Raw genomic sequence first — 16,244 nt, forward strand, 5'->3', positions numbered from 1 at the left:
CCATGGTGACCATTAAAAAAACACCTCACTAGTTATGACTATCATGCAGTACTTTGAATAGATCATTTTTTGGCTTAATGCAGGTGTAAAGAGAGCCAACAGACAAACTTTGAAACAGCGTGATCTATAAGATTGCTTGTTTTTGTGTGTGCACATAGTTTTATGAATCAGGACTGTTTGGGGCCTACTCCATTTTCAGGAGTTTGGCACAGGTAGAAATTTAGTACGAATCCTACATGCTTTTTTCATAAAGGAGACCCCGGATTTTTACCACACGGTAGAGGCTGCCATAACCAGTATCAATCTATGACACTGAAATGTACAGATGTGCAAAACTCATTAAGATTAAAAAAACATTTCAAAACCTACACTTGCTGTCTTTTAGTATGCAAATAATGCAGAAATTAACTAAGGTCTGAGAATGGATATTTAGCAGATAAACATGTCTATACTATTTTAAACATTCTTCCATTTTTGCTTTATTAATCTCTGGATTAACTTTACAAAATTTGATCAGTTCTAGATGTTTTATAGAATAACTTATAATGAAGAAGAAATCAAGTGTCTTAATTGTCAATCCTTTATAGTTAAATAATTGTAGCTAATATTTCTATCAGAGGAAGAAACATACTGTATGAACTAAAAACTGACTGAAATCTACTATTGTGTCTGTTATACTCTATCTAATCCTCTATCATAGAATAAAGAAATCTTACAGAACGTACATATGAGAGTAAACTGATTTCACTGAAGGGAAACATGTTTCTGCACCTCTCCCGGTTCACCAACTATTACAGAACGGTCCAAAAATATTTTGCTTTGACACTTGCTTGGAGGTAAGTATCCTTTACTATCTCCTCCTACCTGTGAACATCCAGCATCGTCATTCACTGTTTCTGGCCCATACTCTCCCTGATTCCGCTCTTTTATATTGTGGCCTTAGAGATTTATTCTAGATATGTGGAAAGCTATAGTGAGCACAAGTTATACCCAAAAAAAAAGATGACTGTATTTATTCTCACCATAAACTAACTAGTAAAGTATGTAGCATAAGGAACAACATTAGTTGTTAAAAAGGTTAACGTTATATTGGTATGTATTAACAAATCACCATTTAGTTTTCATTATCTGCCTGCAACAGCATTACTCAACTTTCATGGTTTGTTTCAAGAAAAAAAAATTAAACAAAAAAAAAAACTTTTAAAAGTTTGTGCCTTTTGTTGGCCTGGCAGCTTTACCTAACATTGGGATGACATAGATGGATGATGATAATCTCTGAACACAATAGATTTAAAGGATTTTTGTCCTTACCGTTTTTAATATAAACAGCAAACAACTCCATAATTGAAATAGATTAATAAGGTTAAACTGGGCAACCTTCTGTGATTCCACCATCAACTGTAAAACTAGGAGTAAGACCATTAGAAAGAAAGACACAACTGTTAATGTTTTTATATAATCCACCAATTATCAATGCAAATTTAATGCAGAGCTATTGTTCAAGTTGCAGCTAAATAAGCGGATGTTCTACTGAATCAAAAGCTTTATAAATAGCTTTCTATTTTTGATAAGGTCCATTATTTGCTGTATATTATAAATCAATATATTTTTTAAGCTGACAGACTGTGTCTATGAATAAAAATATTGGATAGACCCGATTGAAAAGGAGTAGCAAATATGCAAGTTAACGTTTTTTTAGTATTATGTGACCTGTTTTCTATAATTCTTGTGTTTTTAGATTCGTATTATGAACTCCCGTCTAATTGTGGGTGTAAGTTTACCATCCTCAAATATTTCAGGAAAAGCCTGGTAGACTAATTTTTAGTGTTGCACCGATACCACTATCGGGCAGGGCCCCGATACATCACTAAAATGCTGGTATCGATGAGTACTGACAAAAAGATCACCGATACCATTTTGAGAGCCAAAAGTTTATTTAGCTATTGTCACCCATTCACGGTAGGCAATAAAAAATTCTACTGGATTCACTTTTAGTCTTTTTCCTGCTTCACAAAGGTAGGCAGCAGCTTCATAAACCCATGATGGCAATTATTTAACATCCAAGTAGTATGCAGTTCTTCATACATACACACATCAATTTCAAACAGATGGTATAGGTATGGTATCGGCCGATACTGCACAGCCAGGTATGGGCCAGAAAATGGCATCGGGACAACACTAGTAATTATCTTATATTGTCACATAATTTCCTGTAAAAGTCACCGGGGAGTCCATATAAACTTGTACTTAATAAGTATTGCACATTTTTGGAACAAATTCATCAATATATGCTAAGAAGGATGCAGTGTGTTTTAGAGCATTTAGATCTATAAAGGTGATTATAAAATGTAAAAGTTTTAGTGAAAATAGTGTGTTGATCGCTTCTTTCTATATTATCGGTCAACAAAGAAACAAGACAGTTTTTTCCAGAATGCAGAGAGTTCTCCTCTCCTTCCTTTATCCACCTGGCCTTCAACCTCACAAATGCTCATTAAGCTTATGAATTTCACCTCATTTCAGTTGTAAACTTAAAATATTTTATTTTTCGTAGCTTAAGACAGTTTAGTTACAAGATTCAGCTGATTAATAATATCCCATTCTATGTTGTTTGCCTACTGTACACTTAATTTCTTCCAAAGATTGTATTTCATAGATTAGTATTCTGACTTTTTGAGAAAAAAAATGTTTTAGGGAGCCTGAAGTTGAACTGTTATTACACATGAATCTAATAAATAGTTGAAAATAATGAAATGGTCCATTCATGATCTGAAATTATAGTTTGGACCAAACCAGGAACATTAAATGACTTCCAGGCTGAGATGTCCCCAAGCATCAGTTTAATCTCATTTGCTGCAAAAATAATCAAAATAGTATTCGGTTGGCTTGACAAATATCTTGAAGGATGTTTATTAAAAAAAAATAAAATAAAATACAAACTGACTAGAACAGTTCAGATAATTTCTGGGTAAGAAAACTTTTCCTCCAAAATGATATATTGGTTTAAATTTTTTAATTCAAGATCAACATCAAAGTACAGGTAAAGCTAAAGGTTATATTTACAAAAGCGTCAACCGTTCAACATATTCAACACTAAAGAAAAACAATACATAAGATTTGTTCAAAAAAAAAAAAAAAAATTGATAAAATTACCTCCAAGAAAAACTGTTTTCAACTCAGGGTATGTACAGTATCTTACGTGCAGGTGAAATTCACCAGAATGTAACAACAGCATAGCATAAGGCTTAAAATAAGTTCAGGTTAAGAATGTTAACGTCAAAAATTCACACACACACACAAAATCCGTGGTGTTTGGATATAAAACAACGCAAAGACTTTTGCTTCAAACTTAAGCCTAATGGAGACCTGGGGCTTCACAGTGAACACAAAAGAAAAGTTTCAATTAAAACTGAAAATAATATAAGAAAGAACATATAATATTTGATATTAATGGAAAGGTTAACGCTGGTGCTTAATATTGATGGAACTAATCCCTCCCATTTAAACTGATTTTAAAAAGAGTTCTTAACCAATTTATGCCAAAAGTTTACAGTTTTTAAAACATGTCACATTTCTTTAAAGACTTTCTACCTTATGTGTACATCCTCTTTAAAAACATCAATATACTGACTTAGTAAAAAGAAAAGTAACCTTCCTGTATGGAGTAACAGGTAAACGCAGATGGGTTCACAGGGGTTTGGTGGTGCTATTGTAGACCAGGTGATCACTGTTTCCCATTCCTGAACTGGCAGTGCCATTAGGCACCCGGGTGTGCTTGGGAGTCCTCCTCCTCTTTATGAAGCAATAACCTAGGACAGCAAGGAGAACCAGGATGGCTACACCCAGCAGAGCAGCTATGATAAGGACATCTGTTTAGAAAAAAAACAAAAACAAAATATCCTGGTTAAGATGGATCAATAGATGGCATCTCTGTGCAACTTTATGAATCAGGAAAGGATGCTTCGATGGAAAAACTGAAAACCTGGTTTGCATAGAAAGACAAAAGGAAAACAAAACCTCTAAAAACTTAAAAGACTCTGGTGCATTCGAAATAAAAAATTTTTTTTATCATTTCGTAAACAGTCAGGTATTCCTGCATGCTTGTTGACATTTTGAGCAAAGAAACAGGCCTTTTCCACCTAGTTTTTATCTTCTTTTTAAATAAATTAAAAGATTTTCCTGCTCAATATACAGCATTTGTTTGAAGTGGTTTATTATCAGATTCCAAAACACAGAGAGAAAAATTTGTTTTACTATAGTACAGTGTTGCCAGTTGCTTTCAGGGGGCTAAACCTAGAAGTTAAAAGTCTAGCGCCCCTAGTGGCAGAAAGTTACAGTGTTGCTTCTAAATCAATTATATCCTAAGGCATTAAAGTCAACTACCGGTACTATTTTTTTTTTTTTTTTTTTTAGCAATTGCAGCACACTGCAGTGTGTAATTATGGAAGGAATTGATACCTATAATATCAATTAATTCATTTGTTCAGACAAATAAAAACAAACAAAAATTAAGACAACAAAAAGGGATTCCTCCAGGCTTAAAAAACAAAGGAATCGTCTGATCTTCTACAGAATGATCAATTAAATCTGACTGTATTGCATTATGATTAGAAATAAAGGGAAGTGGAAATGAATGTGTCTTTATGAATGGACTGTAAATCAATAAATTGCATTATTGTAAAATCAATTCAGACCAAAAGTGGATCTATGTACTATAAGACAGTATCAACGCCACACAAATTAAAACAGTCTTAAAACATATATGATTGCTATGGTCTTAAATTTAACTAGACTGTGTTTTAATGAAAATCTAATCTATACTCCCCTTTTTAAAATAAGAAGCTTTAAATTACTTGTGTTTTTGACTCTTGTTAGTAAAATTTTGAGAAAAAAAAAAAATGAAGGACTTGCTGAATTTTAACAAAGTGGATGCATTTTACCTGCCTGGAAATGGAAATACACAAAATGTATATGTGCCTAAATTCTCTAAAAAATTCTCAAAAAAAAAAAAAAAAAAAAGATATGTCATTCTTTTTATGCAATTTGCATTATTTCAATAACATCAAGAGAAAATGAAAGAGAGGTTTTTTACTTCTATCTTCCTCGCCCACTCTTGCGTCCGATCTAGAATCTATAAAGACATCATTTTCTGTAAAAGGAGAACACATAGAAACCATGATGCATTATAAGAAGAAAATAACGTCAAAACTTAAATATATTTCATGTTGGATAATTAATGAGAACAGAGGATGACCTATTTCAGGGTTCAAATAGGAAGAATTTATATAGATTTATTTATATCTAAAGTAACTCTTTGTGATCTGGACAACTGGAGTAATAATGCAACGTAGAAAACAAACCTACCCGTCACCCCAGAGCAGACTCGTTCACAGGTGTCCTTAGTGTCGAATCTGTTGTCGTTTCCACCCCAGCCTCCGTAATTGAAGCGTAAGCAACTCTTACTGTAGGGGTCGTAGTACCACTTTGTATAGCTTTCCCTACCAGTTCCTGTTTCTGGGATGTGTGTACAGCGCGCTGATTGAATAAAAAAGGTACAAAATATACAAAACACTTTAATTTAAACTATAAAGCTTTGATATAGCAGGAATGTAGGTCAACAAGAGTATTAGGAAGCAAAAATCAACAGCAACAATGGAGAACATACCTTTCTTTTCATCCACTGGAATGTTCAACAGAATACGAAACTTGCCCTGCACTGATAAATACATAGGACATGATTTATGTTAAGAGGTATTCCAAAAACACATGAAAAAAAAAATCAAAGCCTTAATTTAACTGAGTCAAAATTGAAATTGGTTCTAGTATGCACAGAGAGCACATACTGTCTTCGCAGTTCTTTTCATCTGATCCATCATCGCATTGTGTATCGTTGTCACACAGGAGTCCAGATTCCAAACAGCAGCCATCACAGACAAATTGATCTGGAGTACAAGGAGAACCACACTTTTTCCCTGTGGCACACAAAGCAAAAAACAAAAAGTTAGCAACATCTTGTAACTCTACAAATGCAGTCTGCATCACATGTGAAACCAAAACTCCCTGAAAGATATAAATCTATAAGTTTTACCATAAACCACTCAAAACATGAAACCAAAGTTATTATAAATATCACAAGGTCAGATTTTGCATGTGAATATCCCCTCCAAGCGCTGATCTATTTAAAAGCACATGCTTAAACAGTGTTGGTAAGTAACAGAACACACTGAATGCACCCACCTTGTGTAACAGGCAGACCTCGACCACTTGGACCTTTATGAAAAAGAAAAAGGATAAAATATTATTGTAAAGTAGGATTGTTTAGTAAATAAAAAGAAAACATAAAATATATTCTTGCTTATATTTTTAGTTAAATAGTATTCTTGTTGGTGTTTTTTTAATAAGGTAAAATGCAACATTTTTCTTTTATCCTAAGATGATGGAAATGAATACTAACAAAAATGAGAAGGGAAGCATGTTTGTGAGATAGAAATTCAGACAGGGCAACCATGCAGCTAAAGTAATCAGTAAAGTTTGTCCAATATGCTACATTAGACAAATGATTATTCATTTACTCATTCATTTTATTGAGTAAATGAATTATTATAACCCTACTCTTTCATGCATCGCTCTTTGTACTTATCTCTAATAGCACTAATCAAAAATTATTGATATTTAAACCATTACACACAGCCCTAGAATAATTTCAAGTTTTCTTTTGGGTTTATTGGTTTTCCCCAAGACCAGAAAACGGACTTTAAAGAAGAAACTAAACACTTAACTGTGGTGTGGATCAAGCCAAATCACAATGAACCAAACACGGCCTGTGTGAACCCAATTAAAACTGTAAAACAGCACAGGAGATGTTTAGACTGGCCTGATGGGAGGAGGGAGTGACTGATTTGTTAGACTGAGGTAATTGGATGTTTGGATTTAAAAATAATTTAAAAGAAGTTGCTAGATTTCCGACCTGTAGTCATTCTACTGAAACAATCTCAATTTTAAAGTCGAACATTCAAACATTTTAACGTCATTAAATAAAGAAGACTTGATTTTTTTTTTTTTAAGAATGTATAAATGAACAAAACATGACAATCCATATAAGATATTTTAAAACTTATTTATAGGCCTTCAGATTGACAAAGAGATCAACATTGAAGCATTTCTAGGTTTGAATGAGTGGCGAAATGTAGCTTTGGCTAATCTGCAGAAGTCCAACCAGGATAAACAACTGTACCGTGAAAAACTTGGACTGATTAGGTGACTTCTGAAGGCAATTAGTTACAGTGGATTTAATTTGGGGTCATCAGCAGAAATAAAGAAAAAACATTTCTTTCTTATAAAATTAAGCAGAAGGTTGCATTGATCTATCACTTAATCTATTGGTTTGTTGTTTATTTAGATACTGTGATTATACTTTCCATCATTGATGATCAAACTTGCGATGGGCATCTTAGAACAACGTATATCCAACGAGATCGAGGTATAAAGCTCCTTTTCAGGAATTTTGACATCCACTTCTTGCTAAACTCTTTAATCAGTAATGTTTTTTCCAACTTTGCAAATAACTACACATCTAATAATTGGATGTGTAATATGCTATTATTTTATTATTTGCTAATAATAAAATCACACCCACAAAATATGTCCCATCCAATTTTTTTTTTGTTTTAAGTTGCAGTCCAGCTTAATTTGGGCAGGTTACTTTCTTTTTTTAATTATTCAAAGGGCTGGAACCTGGCTTTAATTAAAACTGAACAAATAATACTATTTCAACATTCAGTCCATTTCTACAGAGGTCCTCCAGTTATGGAAGAGTTTAACGTCATAACAGTATCTCCAAAGTAAAAAAATCAGGTTAATGTTTATTTTATATCTAACAGTGGAAGAAGTTGACAGAGAAAAATATCCAGGAAAAGTAAATACACCTACCTGTGCTAGGGCAGGCTTCATTGCATTCCTTCTTGCTAATGTAGTTGTTCTTATTGGGCAGGCAACCCCCAAAGATGAACTGCTCACACTGCCCAGAAGCAGCATTGAAATGAAAGCGTGGGAACGAACCACGACAAGGACCTGATTTCTTTGGAACCATGCAGTGGTCTGGGGGGAATCAAAATAATAAAATGCACAATTAGAAAACAAAAAATTACAACAACAAAAAAACAATTATATTACTCGCAGAGGGAAGAATGTTCAAAAAAGGTACATTGCAATAAATCAGATTAACATATCAAATAACTATCATTAAGCAAAAATCAAATTAATGATCATATTGTTATTCCTAATCTACCAATTGCTGCTTGACCAGTAATCTCAGCTGACCTAAATCCTTTTCCAGATTATTCTAAAACTGTGGTTCAACTCTTACTTGTGGTACTGGTTATGCCTCCAGTGGCACTCAGGGGAGGCTTGGTATAAACCATTTACATGGTAATTATCAAATGCATTATATACTCAAACAGACCCAAAAGATGAATACCGTAGTTCAAACACACTTTTCTGTGCTCCAAACAGTTGCCACTCTGACAACACGCGGAGTGCAGGGCAGATCATTTTTAGAAACCATAACAATGTGAAACCAAAACCTCTACAAGTATCATTTTCTGAGTATTTGACATCTGGTGTAGAAAATGTGTCCATACATATAAATGTGAGAAGTTAGTTAATAACATTCCAGCTACATAAAGTGCAAATAAATTGTTTATTATTGGAGCCACGACTATATTTGGGATCCATGGCACTCATGTCTGATTTTAAGGTTGCTGTTCCTGCTTATTTTATGATTAAAAATATAAGGATGATGAAAGAGTCAAGACCAAACAATCAAGAGGGAGGTTATTAAAGCAATTTGGACCTCTTAGGAGCTATGTTTTTCTGCATATATGCAGTAATTCATTAAAAAGGGGCCCTCATCAATATTTTGTAAATATACTGTACAATACTGGGACATAGTTACATTTTTAGGATTTTTTTAGGTTATATATTTTCTGGAAGCCAAATAAGTTTATTAATGATTGGAATATATATCTGTGTGTTACTTTTCATTTTTTTTTTTTTATTAAAATCACTGAAATTATTACTTTTTAAGGATATATCCAAATTTATTAAATTTATAGTTCCTTTTCTGTGGTGATGTCAGTTTTAAAAAAAACCCACTTGTGTCTAACCAATATTTCTCAGAAAATAGGCCTCTGACATTGGCCTCATTTAACTAGACTTCTCCACAGACAGAAAGTTCCTGTTTCATCACTGTGAAACTGCTCAGCACGCACAAAGATAATACAGAACATACAGTGGTTTGCTGCAAGCAAAAAAATACTGAAGAAAAAAGCTGATTTGATCATCTGTGTCTGGTTGATAATGCACGCTCTTTGTCAGCAATCACTTTTGTAAGACATTTCAGAGAAATTATATAATACATTTACAACAAATTTAACTACCTTGGAAATGACGCCTGAATCACCTGTTGTTGCAATGCTCACATAATAAATACCAGAAGGATTTTCTACTAAAGAAATTAAAAGCTGTTAACATGTAACTGAGCTACCAGGTGGGTCAATCATTTCTAATGTTTAATAAGCCAAGACTGAAAAAGAAAATGTTTTTCAAATGATTTAAGACTTCAAATCAGTTTTATTCAAATGATAGAAGTCTTGTTGTGTAACAAGTCAAAACCAGACAGACGGGTTTCGTTGAGTTGGGGGTGGAGAGATGCTATCAGGAGATCAGTAAAACTACAAACCTGCAAATACTGAACACAAACCATTTCAAAGGGAATAATCCTGATAATTTAGTTAACCCACGCTAAAGATGGCACCCTACCGACAGCTGTTCCCCCAGCACCCAGCACCAAAGTCATTTTCCTGTGCAGTCATTCCATTGGCCAAACTCTTATCGCTGCTTCCCTGTTTGTTGAGCGTGTCTGAACAGGTCTCATTCCAACTAACGTGGGATCCTTCACCCTACCACAGCATCTAAAGCTTAACCAGAAAAACGGAAAATTCAAGCTGACGGGAAACTATACTTTCATTTGGCACAGACAGAAAAGCAGGGGCTAAACAAACTAAATAATTTCAGTTGAGATGTTCAAATTCAAAGCTGGTTAAACTTTTAAAGGAGTTTCACTCATCCATAGTGTAGAATCTCAACATTAGGTGAAAGTTATAAGAGGCAGAAATACAGAATAGGTCATCAAAGTGAGGTAGTTTCAGCCAAAAAAACAAAAAACAAATATTTTCATATAAATTTTCCACTTAGATTTATCATATCATAATATTTAATAAAATTAGCAATAGCTGAACTTTATTAATCTAACACAGGAGACATTCACCTCGGCACTACACCCATCCCCTTGGGGAGCAGTGGGCTGCCATTGTGCAGCGTCCGGGGAGCAGTGTGGGGTTTAGAGTCTTGCTCAGGGACCCAGAGTGCAGCCTGTGGGGATCGAACCGGGTACTTGCAACCTTCTGAAAGCCCATGTGCACTAACCACTATAGTGTCTAACCACTATGCTAACACTCCCCTTAACTTGCATCATACGTCCTATGAAGACTCAAGATCTGTTGAGCGCTGTGCTATAAAACAAATATCCATATTTTGTTACCAACTGCCGCTTTTCCCTTTCAATAATAATTTCAAAGAAGAACATTTCAAACTTCATCTAATATGTAAATTTAATTGTTGCACAGGATATAGTTCTAGCTCTCTTGGTTAGCCATTTTGGTGGTTCTTGGAGAGATATTTATAATAGGATATTAAACCAAAGAAAACAAACGCTACTTTCTAAAAAAGTTTCATTCGAACCCCTTTTATCAGCTCCAGATTAATTTATTGTGCCATTTTGTCCAAGTTAAGATTTTAATCCTTTATAATACATTTGTGTAACTAAAAATAAGTCTATTCATCTATTCTTTATAGTTAAATAGTTCATACTACTATAATTTTTAAGAAAGTGAAAAAAAAAATGTTTACGACATTTTGATCAGCTAACTTACAGGATACACAACAGTAGATATTGGACTCAATGCCAACATTTCTCCAATGAAGCTCGAAATTAAGCTTCTTTGAAAGGAAAAGGAAAAGAAACTTGAGGCGGTGGAAATTAGGAGCATGTTGTTCCTCTGAGTGCCCACAAAGCACATATAAATGGGGAACACATAGGAAATGATCCATTGTTCACAGAAAAAGACAATTTGTGGCCAACTTAAAGTTTCCTTTACCGACTCACTAAGGAAGCATTCACAGGAAATGAGGCCAATAAATTTGAAAACAAACAGCCTAACAAATAAGGGGGGGCGGCCTAGGACTTTGGACAGTGGGCACACTGTATTAATCTGCACCAGCCTCAGTACCAATGCCTATGCCAGTTTCTCCAACTTGTTAGATTAAAGTCTGAAAATGTCTATTTCTATTTCTATTTCGGGTGTGCCGGTAGCGCAGTGATTAGCGCACACGACCTATGTATGGAGGCCTTAGTGCTCAACGCAACCGATTCCGACCTGTGGTCCTTTGCCGCATGTTTCACCCCCTCTCTCATACCCCCTTTCCTGTCAGCTTTCTATCGAAAAAATTAGCCACTAGTGCAGTAAAAACTCAACAACAAAAAAAAGAATTGCTATTTCCACATCCCCATTGTGGTAATGTGGAACCACTGTAGGAATTCAAAGATCGGGGCAGAGCTAAAGTGAATTAAGAGTGTAAAAACTATTACAGTCAGACAACTTTCCCCCAGCAGACTGCCCAATATCATACTCGGGTAATAAACGATAAAAACTGCAGAGTTACAAAAAGACAAAGGGAAAAACAAAACCAATCTTTCTCGATTATTTGGAGAGAGAAGGAGACACTTACGCTCAGACTCCTCAGGCGTAAGGACCAGGACAGTGACTGTGGTGCTGTCCGACTGACCACTGTTGTCTGTGACTGTCAGCTGGAACTTGTATTTCCCAGATGTTAGATTGGAAACAATGATCTGGTCAGCATGACGTGTTTTCTACAAAAAAAAAAAAGAGAGCAATTTCATTTTCCCAATGGTGGCCTCTGCTATGTTGGTAAAATAAGATACGGATTACATTTAGCAAAATTGTAAAAGAGCATAGAAATATTAGGTCAGAATCAACTTTGCTTTTCTTACCTCCATTTTAGCAAAAGGATAGTCAGTGAGCATTTCCCAAACATAAGAAGTAATCTTGTTGTCATCTTTGCTCTCAATACCGTTCAGTGTTACACTTTCCTTAGGCTGGACCACCAGGTCCTGACCTGCATCGGCCACTGGTGGACTGTCCACACCTTCAGTAAAGACATGAAATAAAAAAAAAAAATAAAAGATAAAAAAAGATTACAAATCTAGGACAAAATTAAACAGGGAGATTAAATGGAGGATTCAATTCTCCGCAACTTTTCACTCCCTGACATGTGTAAACATGCAAAATGCAGACTCTGCTATTAATCTGCGATACACACGACAAAGAGCAGGCATAAAAAGAAGCTATTCCAGTTTTAACAGCTTAACTTTGACCTACATAAAAACAAATATTTCACACCAATTTTGAAATTCTTTTTCAGATGTTTTTTTTTTATGTATCCCAATATCAAGGAGGGATGTTAGGATTGTAGAAGGGACAGCTGACAGATATGTTATTCTTTGTAATCTGTTTCCCATCCTCCTACATGCAAAACTCTGCATGTGGCTCATATCTGACGTTCGACCTGCAAAAACCCTCAACCCTGTAGAATTGTAGAGATGTGGTCATGAAGCATTGGCTCATGGCATGTCAAGATGAAGAAGGTGTAAAAAAAAACTATATATAACCAATGCTTTCTGATCCAAAGCATCTTAGTCTTTTATTTATTTATTTATGTATTGCTACCTAAGGGGGAAAAAAATTATCAGGTTTATTTTTTGTCATTTGTTTTAAAACCAACCAACCAACCAAACAAACAAACAAAAAAACTTCTAAAACAAAAAAAGGTAAAAACAAACCACTGGACCATTTTTTTTTTCCAAGTTTGAAGACGTTTCACTTCCTAAACAGAAAGATTTCACAATTCAAAATGTCTGGATGGATGGGAAGCGAAACGTCTTCAAACTTGGAAAACAAAGTCCAGCAATTTGTTTTTTTACTTATTTTGGAATCACTATGACCTGGAAGACTGAGAATCTTAACCAGCAAAAAAACACCTGTGATGTTTGGCTTATTGATTACTGATTAACCTTCTTCACTTTTATATATAAGGCTACAAAAATTCATTTCTGATCAATCCAGTCTCTTGAGGTAGCCCTAAAAAACAGCTGACCAATACTTCAGTTTTCTTTTTTCTAGATGGCCGTTTTAATATCATATTTATACTTCTAAGGGTTTTACTCATCAGTTTTTGACCACAGAAAAGAAACTCATGTAATTCTTTTTTTATTTTTCAAAAACTAAACTCAAGCAACAACTTCTGATAGTCATTAAGCCAAATGGTTTATGATTGTAAAAACTTTAAAACCCATCACCATAACAAGCACTGTTTTAATTTGTCATTCATCAGATAAAGTTTTGCGCTTACCTGTCACAGGTTCATGTTCCACATAATTCTTATAAACGGACTTCAGGATGTAATTGAAGAATCCATTCTTCCTGACAAAGCGACAGACGTATTTCTTTTTGTATAAGCAGTCAAAGAGAAAGCAGGATTGGACTTCGCCCTCCTGGGTTCCGCTCTTAATCAAGGCGACGTTGCATTTGGGGTTATTGCAGCAGGAGACCACGCAGTCCATTTCCCTCTCCACTTTCGGAGAAACGAGAAACGTGGCCCCTTCTTTAACAGATTCGTCTGTGTCTAACACGAAGTTGTCTCTACCCTTCTCGAACTTGGTCTGGCAGGTCTCAGCATTATCCTGGCCAGTGGTGGAGCGTAAAATAACAAAAAGCAGGAGCACTGCGCGCAGGTATCCTGGTGAAAAACTCATTCTAATTGTCCCCTAAAGATCACCAGTGAAATAAAAGCAGGAGTCCTCTGCAAGAAAACTGAGATCAAACAGGAAAGAAAACTGTCAGTCTGCTCAGTTTAGTTTTTTTGGTTTGCGTAAAAGGCGCGTAACACCCAAACGCAATCTAGTGCCAAAACTAAATGGCCCCTTCCTGGTCGGTATCTACAGGTAGGCTCAGCGCTTCCACAGAATCGACCAATTAAAGGGAAAATAAATGAAACAGTCACGAAACTCCTGTGTCGACAACAAGGACAGTTCTCAGGTGACTCACCTGCGAAACAACAGGAAGTGAAATTCCACTCCTGATGCCACTCCCTTCTGACTGGAGCTACAAACACGACAATAAGCAAAGCGCAGCGGGGGCTTGTGTTTTTCCAGTTTCTTCTTACAGTGGTATTTTAAAGACCATTTTGTGAGCCTTAAAAAATGTAAACGAGTTAGGTTAATGATAAAAAAAAAAAGGTTTTTGGAATAAACGAATAATTCATCAACTCAACTCCACTTAAACTTTACTTATAAAGCACATTTAAAACAACCTGGGGGTGAGCAAAGTGCTGAACATGAATCACAGTTAAGGAACATGAGATAAAAACTGAAGGCTAAAATACATAAACACATTACAAAAAGAAAAATTTAATGGAGATAAAATATAGTAGGATAAATGTTTCAATTAAAATACATTTTAAAAGTAAAATTTTGCCAAATGTCCACTTAGACTAGAATAAAAACTAGAAGTGTGCATTTAGAGAGGATTTAAAGACCTCAAAGGAGCCTGCTGATCGAATATGCCAATTCATGTACAATTATGTTTTACATTTTTTTATTATTTTTTTTTTTACTTTTGGGGGAGGGGGAGCAAAAAAAAGTGTGAAAAACTGTTTTGACCAACATATTAAGAATATATATATATATATATATATATATATATATATAACTACTTCCTTAGAATTCAGAAGTTTACAAACATAAAGGATTAGTAAAGGTGGGAATCATAATCATGCTTAGATTGGAATGCTGTATGGTTTCTTTGGTTTATCTCACAAATTGAGTAAATGGAAGAACACTTGCTGAATTAAACACACTGCTTTCTTTTTGTGTATAAATCTTAACAAATAAGGCAGAGGCCTTTTTTAGACTGTTTCATCCATTTTAAGATATGAGGATGTCCAGACATTATGCTCTTCAGGAGGTTAAACTGTTTCATGAACACGTTTGGGTACAAAATATGTGTATCGACTTCTGAATAAGAGCAAAGACCATTTAAAAATGCTGGATAAATCTGCAGGGAATGCAATTATTCACAGCAAAAATAAAAGGAAAGGCCCCTCAGAGGAAAATAAGCCACTACAAAATAATAAAAACTCAGACTGTAAAAGCCCACCAAAGAATTACTACATTACTTCTTTGGGAGAAACACCCTTTAGATTATTAAAAACCAGAATTGAAGTGTTTGGCCATAATGGACATTATTATATTTTAAGCAAAAAGAGGAAGCTGTAGCTCATAAGGGACGAAGGTCCATAAGCCACCAAAAAGGCAGCTTGTACTTTGGGAAAGCCCTGTATGAATCAGTTAAAGATACAAAGACATCCAGCTTATGTTTGTATATAGCAGACAAAAGAATTCATTCAGTGATACAAGACATCCACCTTTGTTAAATGCAGGCTGCATGTCACAAAAGCCTATTGTTTTCTATCAACATAGCTAGGTTTAACCCCACTAAACTGACCCACAAACGATACTAGCAGAGTGAATTGAAGGTTAAAGGGGACAAAATCAAATAAATGAATATTGCATTGAATATATAGTGTAGGAGTAAATTTATAATGAAATATATAAATGAAATAAATAATTGTACCCTTAATTTACCCTAAAATTAAATGTACAATTTATGCAATATACAATATTGAATCAAGAATTTAATACTGAGTAGCTAATTGTTAACGTAAAATGTAAATACCATTAAATAATTAAATATATAATATATATATATATATTAAATAATATTAGTTATTTGTTTTTAATAAATTAATTTACATATACATTTCATTATTTCTTATTTTATTCATTTCATAGCATCTTCACAGACGGTCTACTGACCAACAGTCCTTACTGATTATAGACATGTTGCCCTGAAATCCCACTTCATGAAGGTCTAGAGAGCCTACTGTTGGTTCACCTCAGCAAGCAAACAAGCAGCTATCAGAACCCCCTGCTGTTTGTTTATCCAAGGATTTGAAGATGCCATCATACAACTTTTTCAACAAACCCAGTG

At 34.6% G+C, this 16,244-nt stretch overlaps 1 protein-coding gene across 1 annotated transcript; it reads right to left on the bottom strand.

The window, feature by feature from the left end:
• Window positions 1–2,917: 2,917 nt before the first annotated feature.
• On the bottom strand, window positions 2,918–14,252 carry spint1 (serine peptidase inhibitor, Kunitz type 1). The gene is made up of 10 exons (XM_015389950.1): window positions 13,546–14,252; window positions 12,128–12,282; window positions 11,845–11,986; window positions 7,927–8,094; window positions 6,235–6,267; window positions 5,841–5,969; window positions 5,663–5,713; window positions 5,362–5,532; window positions 5,090–5,146; window positions 2,918–3,866 (listed from the first exon to the last, which is right to left on the bottom strand). The coding sequence occupies exons 1-10, from the start codon at window positions 13,946–13,948 to the stop codon at window positions 3,685–3,687; spliced, it is 1,491 nt and encodes a 496-aa protein (XP_015245436.1). The 5' UTR covers window positions 13,949–14,252; the 3' UTR covers window positions 2,918–3,684.
• Between the last annotated feature and the right edge of the window lie 1,992 nt (window positions 14,253–16,244).

Source organism: Cyprinodon variegatus, unplaced genomic scaffold (genome assembly GCF_000732505.1).
Source record: "Cyprinodon variegatus isolate N-32 unplaced genomic scaffold, C_variegatus-1.0 Scaffold480, whole genome shotgun sequence".
NCBI lineage: Eukaryota > Metazoa > Chordata > Actinopteri > Cyprinodontiformes > Cyprinodontidae > Cyprinodon > Cyprinodon variegatus.